Source organism: Pinus tabuliformis, chromosome J, assembly GCF_031772625.1.
Source record: "Pinus tabuliformis cultivar Carrire ecotype Pingquan chromosome J, CPIR1, whole genome shotgun sequence".
In the NCBI taxonomy this organism is placed as follows: domain Eukaryota; kingdom Viridiplantae; phylum Streptophyta; class Pinopsida; order Pinales; family Pinaceae; genus Pinus; species Pinus tabuliformis.
The window spans coordinates 1,557,968,936-1,557,980,694 of record NC_142295.1 but is presented as its reverse complement, the minus strand read 5'-3'; the positions used below and the strand labels follow the sequence as shown (position 1 = coordinate 1,557,980,694).

The window sequence follows — 11,759 nt, the reverse complement described above, 5'->3', positions numbered from 1 at the left end:
CATAAATCCGCACTATATTCCTATCGGGTCCGCCTTTATATCATGATCGCATCTCCACCATTGATCTGAGGGATCTTGATCCAACGACTGAGATTCATTTTGGGTGGCTCATTTGTACGGGGGTTAACCGCCCAAAAATGGTGGTTTTATCTCTCCACGTGTTATTCAGTGGATGGGATCGGGCGGAGCACGGTCAAAACCACTTACCGCCTACAGCCCGCTCAAAATCCTGCTTATTTCATAGTTTCCCTTTGTATTTTAAAAATACATTAAAACATAGGAAAATATCGTAAAAATGGATTTCGACGGACTTGAAATATTTTATATTTTCATTCACAAACCCTTTCAGGTCCAGTTTTCATTGCATCAGTGCTTCCCTTCGTATTTCGTTTAATAAATGAAATACGCGAAAATACATAAAAACTGTCATTTGACGGATCTCAAATTTTATGGAATATCGTTTATAGCTCTATCAGGTCTGGCTATCGCATCGCGCACACACACACACACACACACACACACACACAGATATATATATATATATATATATATATATATATATATATATATATATATATATATATATATAGATAGATAGATAGATAGATAGATAGATAGATAGATAGATAGCGAGAGAGAGAGAGAGAGAGAGAGAGAGAGAGAGAGAGAGAGATAGATATATATATATATATATATATATATATATATATATATATATATAATATATATATATATATATATATATATATATATATATATATATATATATATATATATATATAGCCCCGCTCCTCTATGTAGCTCTGATGCGATATTGTGATGCGGCTTGTCACAATCGCATATCGCATAAGCCCGGGGTCTTTCCATATGGTATGGCCTATGCCAACGCTAATTGCGATCCACTAATATCGGCGATCGTGATATCGCATCAGCCCGTGCCTATTATATGTCTGCCTCCGATATCCTCCGCTTGCCACCGCCGATTGCGATATGCCAATCGGATCTTGACCGTTGATCGACCAGATCCGACGGCTCTTGTGGATTGTACCTTTGACTGCCGATAAACCTGTTTTCCGCTATTTCTTCATGTTTTTGCCTCCCAATAGCGTTATCCACCTTTTTTAAAGTGTTAGCGCTCGAATCTGCCTCAAGCTGAAAGAAGGCAAAACTCGAGGCAACATCAAACCAAGATCAGCCTCGTAGCTAGCCCTACGAGGACAGGAGAGGGCTCTCTCTGAGTCTATCTCGATAAAATGATCAATAGAGTCTAAGATGACTTAAATGATAACTGATTTTAGGCTAGTAAATGAATTTGAATGAGGGATATTTGATTTAATGACTAAGTTGTTTGGGCTGTATCGGATGAGGATAGCATGAGAAGAGATTTAACCAAAGGCACAGGATATTTCATAAGGCGAGATAAGCATGAGATTTTAGCAATCGAATTGAAATTAAATGGGGTGAAAAGACTGTTTAAGAAAGCTGAAAAGGGCATTAATGTATGAATCCTTTCCAGGCAGAAGAAAACACATAAAGACTGAACACTTCCTCAAGGCAGAGCAATGACTGAATTCTACCTTTCTCACTTGAAAGTATTCAGCTGGAAACAATCATGAATGGACTGCAAAACAACACATGATACATATGAAACAGAGAGAAAAACACATTGCCAAAACTCATACCGCAAGGATCTTATAAATCAAAGCTGTATCTTTTCATTAAATCCCTGTCAAAAACTGTACAGTGAAGTTTTCCTTCACAACTCTCCCACTGTTTTCCAGAACTCAGAACCCTTTACAAATGATTTTTTATGCAATAAAAAAGCTCCTCTATGAGAAAACAAATCCATCCAAATGGGGAGTTGTTACAACTAAAATCCTGAGGATATGAAATGAACCATCCATCTGTTCTATAAACAGAACAATGTTTCATTATTTCACTTGAAACTTTTTTGATCGCCAATAAAAAGGCGACAACTGTAGGTGCAGATCATAACTGAAGTGAAAAATAGGAAATCGAATCTTGTTTCTCTGCCCTGGTGGATGCCTCTAATTTAGATTTTGGCTTTTCGGTTTCTAACTTTTTGCCTTCCCTGTGCCTCTTTCACTGCTTGGTTTTCGACTTTTTCAGCTTTTGTGTCATTCAAGGCCTTCTCCTTTATGCACTGCTTACAACAATACTGATGTGTTCAACGCTTTTTTGTGCAAACAAAAGTGCTTTCAAGTAATGAGTTGCTTGCGGGCCTATTGACACCATGAAGTCCTGTACAGGCAACTTCACCAGCTACATATAGACCCATTATAGGTGTCTCTCCATGAAGTTTGGATTGAACCCCACCACACATATAATGTGCAGCTAGCACTATAGGTATAGGACTTTCTGTTATGTCAAGGCCATATTTCAAACACTCAGCAACAATATTTCGGAAATGACACAATGTTTCCTCCTTGGCTCTATGACTTATATCCAATAGAACATATCTCTCATTCCGTTTCTTTAATTGATCATCAATACTGCGTGCCACCACATCTCTAGGTGCAAGTTCTCCTCTGGAATCATACTGTGGCATGAACCTTTCCATAGCTTGATTGTAAAGAATACCACCAGCCCCACAAACAACTTCACTTATTAAAAATGCATTTTCTCGTGTATGAGGTTTAATTGGTAGACCTTCATCAGCTAATGCAGTTGGATGAAATTGTACAAACTCCATATTTGAAATAACTGCAGATGCTCTATGTGCCATTGCAATACCATCACCAGTTGCAACACGAGGATTTGTGGTAGTAGGATAAATATGTCCAGCCCCACCAGATGCAAGTAAAGTTACCCTTGAAATGAAGCGGACCACCTCATTAGTGTCTATGTTCAACGTGTCCACACTATGACAGTAAATATTTGATCCATCCTCAAACGTAAGCAAGTCTATGGCAAAGTGATACTCAAATGTGATGATGTTGAGGTTATTAACAACAGCCTTCAACAGAGCTCGCTCAATCTCTCTTCCTGTCATATCTGCTGCATGAACAATACAATGATGAGAGTGCCCCCCCCCCCCCCTCTATAGCAAGATGTAAGCTACCATCTTCACCATGATCAAAGGATGCACCCATGGTGATCAACTCTTTAAATCTATCTGGGCCTTCTATGCATAACACCTTTACAGTCTCTTTATCACATAAGTATGCACCAGCAACAATAGTATCCCAAATGTGGTTCTCAACATAATCTGAAGGAGCAAAAACTGCACTAACACTACCTTGTGCATAATTTGTATTACTCTCATGTGGTTCAGCTTTTGTGATGACTACCACAGACCCATGTTTTGCAACTTCAAGGGCATATCTAAGACCAACCACTCCACTACCAATGATAAAAAAAAATCAAAATATTTAATTGAATTGGCACTTGACTTGGATACATGAACTGCCTTTGGGGATTTTCTCTCTTCATTGTCTATGGAGGCCTTGCAAAGCTGAGGGCTCTGAAATCGCATATTTTCAAATATCCCCAATGTATATCTTTCAATCCTTTTCTTATAGGTGAAGTTCTTCAGCGATGTCTGGGACAATAGTGAAAGTTGTTTTTGCATTTTATTCCTCCCTAAGTGAATTGCAATGGATAACTGGCCATTGTTTTCCAGTACATGCTTTGCATTCATCATAGATAATCTTGTGGAAGAGTTCCCTGTATTGAAGACTTGTGTCATGCTATCCTGATATAAGTGGGAATTTATTCTGCCATTTTGCTGCTGAATGTCCTTTTGTCCTTGGTAACCATAGTACTCATCAATAGGGACACCAGACTGGAACTGATGGTGTGAAGAACTACCATAGCTATGACGATGATTCTGATTGTCATTACATCTTTCATCATAACTATTTGAAAGCATATATAGCATAACCCTTCTCATTACTCTGACTGCCATTGTACACTTTACTGTTATATTTTTGAGAGCTATCTGAAGGATATCTGTGCTCATATCCAAGATTGTCATCTCGTTTTGGATATGAATTAGGACTATAAATCATGTTGGTACCTCCCCAGTATGAGCTTCATGCTGCACACTAAGTGTTACCTCCTGTGAGCTCCTGTTCCCTAATTGTAGACTGTTGGCAATAAGATGATGAGCAAATTTTCCTAGATGAGGAGCTGAGGCAGGTCCAGTATGGTGTGGCCTTTCTTGATCATGTGCCTTCCTCCCATTATCTTCATGCCATAGATTTGGTGTATTTACATCATTCTCGCACACAGACTTCTTTGTCTTTATTACTCCAGTAGGAGGCCTTGTAATGTGTTTGTGTGTTGGTGGGAACTTGTAAATAACATAAAGCACTTGATTTGTTTGTGATATTTTTCATCCCCTTGATAGGAGAAGTGAAGATAGGGAGCATGCTTCTCCATCGCAAAGGAAAAAGAAACCATTCATCCCCCCACTAGCTCTAGGATCAATTTCTTCATTTACTCTGAGTCTTTTCTGCCATCACAGTATTTCTGCGCATTTTCTCTGCTGTCAAGGTGCACTCAACCTTGTTAACCTCCGTGAGTAGGCAAGCTTCATAAATAAAATGCAATTTTTCCACACCCACTGGAAGATTTCCCATGAGCTGATTGAATGGTTTGAATGGCTTCCCTAGTTCAAAGCTTATCTCCAACCGATCCATATCCCTCAGACCAGATGCAAACGGAGCATAGTGATATGGATAAAACCATTGCCACAAACATACACCTTGACAGAAATAACGCATAACCCAGCACAATCCTTCAGTATATTTCAAAACAACATCTTTGATAGCTTCATTGACTTCTTCTGGAGCATGGGCCATAAACTTTTCATTGAAATACCTTTCTTTCCACCCAGGCTCTCCTAGTTTAACCTTATCCCCTTCTAGTGCATCACAATTGAAAAGATCTAATTTTTCTTTAAGTACATTCTTCAGCTTCAGTTTGAATCCCTCCAAGTCATTTTTTTTCTTTCTTTTAAATTCTGCATCAACCTCCTCAAATTTTTGGAGATGTGTTTGCCACTTTACAGAAGGGAAAAGGTCTCCAATATTTTAATGCAAAAATCTAGGTCAAATCTGCCACATATGTTCTTTGGATCGAATGCCAAAGTATGCAATGACTGCCACCTAAGACATAACGCCACTTTCATTCAATTTGGATCATGAATACACAGATGAATCATTTTACATTCAACATTCGACAATTACAGCACTGTCATTTGCTAGCATGATGATATCTTGCATGTAACATCGGTGCTTTTCAATGTAATCCTACGTTAAGATAACGTCCAAAAGATCAGTTTCTGGAAAGTATCGTTCATTTTATTGTTTTGTAAATATAGTTGCTGAAAATTGGATAGATTGGCCAAATTTGGCATTGGTCCCATGAAGAGATTATGGTCGAGAGACAGATGGACTAATCGAGTCAAGCTTGCAAAATCGCTGGGCACCGATCACACCATAACTTCCAGTCCCATTGTCTTTTCTCTGAAACGTAGTTTGAAGGGCTCTCCTTCTAAATACAATGGTATCAGAGGGATTTTCACCCTGATGAAGAATTTCCCATCTTTTAGAATCATCTTTACACACTCCCCAATGAAGAACAACATCACCAGTAAGGTCAGTGTCAAAAGACACCAAATTTAGTTTTTCTTCAGTAATTTTCTGAACAAAAACTCTTAGAACATTCTTAAGTACATTTTCCTTTGAAAGCTTGTACTCTTTACAAACACCGTCACCAATTTGATTGCTGGTATTGGCATCTTCAATCTCACTTCTATTATGTAGAGTTTGTGGTGGGGACTCCTTGGACTTGAGGAACACGCCTGACATCTAATCAAGGATTCTTGGCCACACTTTTAAACCCGCACCATTGTTGAGGTCATAAAAACTTTTTGGTATAGCTTTTTCAAGAAGAACCCTGAAGTCTTTCTCACCATCTTTAAACCATGTTGCTGTGCCCTCATTCTTTAACAGAAATTTAATAGCTACTACAAAGTTACTATTGTCGATGTTAATCTGCACATAACTCAACCGTTGACCTTCTGGAGACTCTTCCTGCACTAATGGTGTAATCGTAGTGGATCAAGTATATATGCTACAGAGCGTGGGGGGCACTCAGGAACCAACTCTATATGAATCGCTCCATATTCAGTGTCCAATGTGCCACAATTCCCACACCCTTCCCATAGAGGAGCCCAGATGTCCATTCAACAATACTGGACGACGTATGTACATCAGGAGACAGTGGATCATCTAGCTTCTTCAACCAGTACTGTAAAAAGGCTCTAGAAAATTTTGATCAACCAATCCTACCTATTGAGATGCGCAACTGTTTGATGCAGCAGCAATTTCGGGAGATACAGTCCTTGTCATTCCATGATACTGCTGGTGTTGTAACTATGTTTGTGCAACAGCTGATTGAAAAGGTCGAAATTGTTGTTGTCCATAGTGGATTTTGAAACTGAGTTGACATTTTTGACATTATAAATCCTCCTCTTCTTTCCAAACGAACCCAACAAGCAATTTAAAGATTGCACATCAAAACATAGGAGGCGAAATTTGAGTGAGAAGTGGTAAAAAAAATAAAATTTCAGGCCTGTGCGCCGCGCACTAGCCCAACGCGCTGCACTCGGTGAGTGTGCCACGCCAGTGTTAATTTCGCACTACGGAGGAGCACCCCATGTGCCGCGCGGCCCATGTGCACCACGCCTTCTTCCTATGCGCTGCGCAGACTCATAAACGCCGTCTTGGTCTGAAAAATCACCAGTTTTGCTCTTCAATTTGAAACTTAACTTTTCTCTGAGATTTTCCCAATAACTCTTGATACAAATGGGTTAATAAACTTGGAGAAATCTCATATAGAAATGATTTTGATCTTTGTTTTCTTAATAACCCATTTTCTCGTGTTTTGATCTTGACACTTTTCTCATTTTCTAATATAATTCTGTCTTTGGTTTCCTTGCTGATTTCTGAGCTTGAATGATGGCTTTTCTTTGTCTGCTTGCAGGGATGGTGGCGCTGCTAAAAACGAAACAGGGCTGCCATTGTAGAATTTGAAACATTTTGACATGTTACATATTTATTACAAAAACACATTTGATGATTTCTTCTTCAAAACAGGGTTTTGAAGAAGAATCAATCTCGCATTATTGACGATAACCATCTTGAAATAGAAACTCACTGAACCTTCCTCTAGTCTACAGGCATCATTCGACATGTTTGAAGACCAACTATAAGACCTTGACTCTGAAATGACTCTTTTCTGGACCCAAAATGGCGTTTGATGACTACAAATGATGAGAAATGAACCTTGGTGAATTTGACTCTGACAGAGGATTGACAAGACTGAGTCTAACATTGGCTCTAATTGGGATGGTAGCTGCCGCTCCATGGAGGTGCCAAGAACAGCAGATCTTTGGGAGAGCAGACAGTGCCTTCGTCCATTGGGCTATGGAGTCATTATTTCGACAAACCACACCAGACTCTGACTCATTTATTGATTGAAACTTGACTCAAACTAACTCAATGTGAAGTGAAATGACTGAAAAACTTAACTTTATCAAACTAACTCAAAATACCAAGACCTGAACTAAAAACTTAAAGCTTGGTGGCAGTACTTGGCCACATGTGTTTCTTACAAGACAATATATCCTCAAACTATATCAAAATGCCAATGCAGCCAATCAAGAAGATGGCTTCTTGACTGATTCTTCCTATCAGATCTTCTGGTCAACAGTAGATGCTTGTAACTGGGTCTCGAGAAAGCTAATTTACCATGATCTCCTTCATCACTGAACACTAGAATAATCACCTTCACTGCTGGTTGCAACAAACTTATCAGAGGATCTTGAAAAACATGAAGATTTGCCATTGCCACCTCCTGCTGAGAAAACAAGATGTCATTTTCTTTTGATTCTGATCTTCCTTCATAATGTACTTCAGTAAAACTATGCTCCTGGGCTTCAAAAAACTCTGAACCGGTAGATGAGCAGATATCTTCTTGGAAAAACATTTCAACACATGAAACATATTGTTAGAAAATTATATAACGGAGCAATGGAACACATAAAATATTGCAGAAATAAAAACACAGAGAATGCATAAAACAAGAGAGACACAGATATATGTGGTTCACCCAGTTTGGACTACGTCCACCCCGAACAACCAGTCCTTCCTTTCTATTATCCAGCAAAATGAAGAGACACAACCTACAACAAATCCGCTGTAATATCCTTTGTTTTCTCTCACAGTCTCACCTCTCTGTTTCTTGCTCACAGAATACACATCTATATCTTAGCCTCCAATACAATGCCCTCATACAAAGAGAGGGCTTGCCTTCCAGGGCAAAAAACCCTAAACTAAACATAAGTTCTACCGTCAGATCATCTGCCTAATGAACGGCCCAGATTGACTAGAAATTACTATACTTTTACAAGGCAATTTTACATTTGTTTTTAGCTTCAGGGGCGCTGCCCCCGAGCCCCCGCCGAGGGACCGCTGGCCCTCGGACCCCCCAGCCAGGGGGGATCGGCCCCCCCAGACCCCCGTGGGGGGGACAAGTCCCCCTCGCACCCCCCCGCGTGGAGGGGTGTACAAACTTCCTGGGGTATACATCCGGCTGAAACAAAGACCTCTGAACAATCATGCTCCACACACAACAATCTCCCACTTGGAGAATGATTGTAGAAACTCCACCGCTGCTTCATTTGCTAGACAATGACTCCTCTTTGGACCTGGCAGTGTCTCATCTTCATCGTCATCCTTGAAGACCAATTGAAACTGAGCATATTCTCAGTTTCTCCCTGGTTACAACTTTTGTTAGCATATCTGCAGGATTCTGGCTAGTGTGTATCTTTTCCAGCTTCAACTCTCTATCTTCCAACATTGATCGTATGAAATGGTACTTGAGCTGTGTGTGTTTAGTCCTGGAATGAAATGTTGAGTTCTTTGCAAGATGAATGGCACTTTGGCTATCACTTTATAACGTGCCCTTATCATGCTCCTTACCCAATTCACCCATAAACCTTTGTAACCAAATCATTTCTTTACTAGCCTCTGTAATAGCAACATACTCTGCTTCTGTTGTTGAAAGTGCAACAACACTTTGGATTTTCGAAACCCAACTGACAGCTATTCCTCCAACAGTAAATACATATCCTGTAGTGCTCCTCCTGTTATCTCTGTCACCTACCATATCTGCATCAACGTATCCCTGTAGAGAAATATTTGCACCACCAAAGTATAATGCTTGATTTGTGGTACCTTTCAAATATCTGAGAATCCATTTCACTGCCATCCAATGTTCCTTTCCTGGATTGTTCATGTACCTGCTTACAACTCCCACTGCATGTGCAATATCAGGCCTTGTGCAGACCATTGCATACATTAAGCTTCCAACTACTGATGCATATGGAACTTTAGACATATAATCCATGTCTTCTTGGATCTTTGGGCACATTTCCTTGCTAAGTTTGAAATGGCTAGCAAAAGGTGTACTAACTGGTTTTGCATTCTGCATGTTAAATCTTTTCAACACCTTTTGTATGTACTCATTCTGAGACAATGTTAATTTACGATTTTTCCTGTCTCTAGTTATTCTCATACCAAGGATTTGTTTTGCAGCTCCCAAATCCTTCATTGCAAATGAATTTGCCAATTTTCTTTTGAGCAAATTTATTTCCTGCATGTTAGATCCTGCAACAAGCATGTCATCTACATACAATAACAATATAATATAGCTGCCATCATTTTGCTTTTTCAAATAAACACAATGATCAGAGTGACATCTAGTATAACCTTGTTCAAACATAAACTTGTCAAATTTTAGATACCACTGCCTTGGAGCCTGTTTTAAGCCATACAAGCTCTTCTTCAACCTGCACACTAGTTTCTCCTTCCCTTTCACCTCATATCCTTGTGGCTGCTGCATATATATCTCTTCCTCCAAATCCCCATGGAGAAAGGTTGTCTTTACATCTAACTGCTCAATATGCAAATCTTTAGCTGCTACAAGACTTAAAATAGTTCTGATTGAAGTCATTTTAACAACAGGAGAAAATATTTCATCAAAATCAATACCTTTCTTCTGTGCAAACCCCTTCACCACAAGTCTAGCTTTATACCTCTATTTTCCTCCATCTTCTTCCTTAAGCCTGTAAACCCATTTATTCTTCAATGTAGTTTTTCCTGCAGGCAACCTGACTAAATCCCAAGTCTGGTTATGCATTAAGGAGTCCATCTCTTCTTCCATGGCTACCTCCCACTTCTTCCTGCTTTCAACCTGCATTGCTTCTTCATAACATTCGGGTTCACCGGAATCAGTCAACAATAAATAATATAATGAAGGAGAGTATCATTTAGGCGGTCTACTTATCCTGGTAGATCTTCTAACACCACTTTCAGGTGTTTGGGGTGCCTGTTGCTGTTGTGGTGGTTGCTGCTGTTGATTATTATTATTTTCAGGCACCTTTACCTTTTCACTGATTTCATTAAGAACTGCGTATTCCTTGTTTTCTTTTTCCTATTTCTTTTCCTGCAACTAATTCTTATACAAGACCTTTTCATTGAATATTACATCTCTACTCCTAATGATTTTGTGATTTTCGTAATCATATAAGCGATAACCAAAATCATTAACACCATATCCAATAAAGGTACATTTCTTTGACTTTGCCTCAAGCTTTGTTTTATTTTCCTTATCAATATGGACAAAGGCCTCACAACCAAAAGGCTTTAAAAAAGAGTAGTTTACCTTTTTACCTGTCCATGCTTCCTCTGGAACACCACCATCCAAGGAACTTGAAGGCCCTCTGTTTATTAGATAAACAACAGTATCTACAGCATCTGCCCAAAACTGTAAAGGCAATCCTGCATGCAATCTCATGCACCTTGCACGCTCCATGATTGTTCTGTTCATCCTTTCTGACACACCATTTTCTTGTGGTGTTCTTGGAACTGTCTTCTCTCTGCGAATTCCATGCTCTAAACAGTACCTATCAAACTCTTTGCTGCAATATTCACCTCCATTGTCTGATCTAAGACACTTCAATTTCTTTCCTGTCTCAATCTCAACCAAAGCTTTCCATTTCTTGAAAGTATCAAATACATCAGATTTATTCTTAATACAATAAATCCAAGTTTTTCTAGTTGTATCATCAATAAAAGTAACATAATAACGAGAGCCACTGAGAGATGATACCTGAGCAGGTCCCCATACATCTGTATGCACAAGCTCTAATTTTTCATTCTTCTTTTCTTTCCCAACTCTGAGAAATATGACTCTCTTCTGTTTTCCATAAATGCAATTCTCACAGAAGTCCAAATCAACATTCTTCAAACCTGGCAACAAATTCCTTGAGTGAAGAATCTTCATCCCCTTTTCACTCATGTGTCTGAGCCTATGATGCCATAATGCTGCATCTGCTCCTTTGGAAGTTAAAGCATTAACAGAGTTAGAAATACCATTGCATAAATACAATGTACCAACCTTTTCGCCTTTTGCTATTACCAGGGCTCCTTTGGTGACCTTCCAAGCTTTATCTGTGAAAGTTGTCACACAACCTTCACCGCCTAACTGCCCTGTTGAAATCAGATTTTTCTTTAGATCTGGAACATGCCTTACCTCCTTTAATAGTCATTGGCTTCCATTCTGTTGTTTTACAAGAACCTTACCCATTCCAATGATTTTACAGGGTTTATCATCACCCAGACGAACTTGTCCAAAATCTCCTTGAACATAGTCATGAAAGTATT

At 39.2% G+C, this 11,759-nt stretch overlaps 1 protein-coding gene and 1 pseudogene across 1 annotated transcript; both read right to left on the bottom strand.

The window, feature by feature from the left end:
- Window positions 1–2,157: 2,157 nt before the first annotated feature.
- LOC149233449 (L-aspartate oxidase 2-a, chloroplastic pseudogene) lies at window positions 2,158–3,997 on the bottom strand (annotated as a pseudogene).
- Window positions 3,998–5,399: 1,402 nt separating this feature from the next.
- On the bottom strand, window positions 5,400–5,837 carry LOC149233448 (alpha-amylase 3, chloroplastic-like). Its single transcript, XM_089382197.1, has one exon. The coding sequence runs from the start codon at window positions 5,835–5,837 to the stop codon at window positions 5,400–5,402; it is 438 nt and encodes a 145-aa protein (XP_089238323.1).
- Window positions 5,838–11,759: the final 5,922 nt, after the last annotated feature.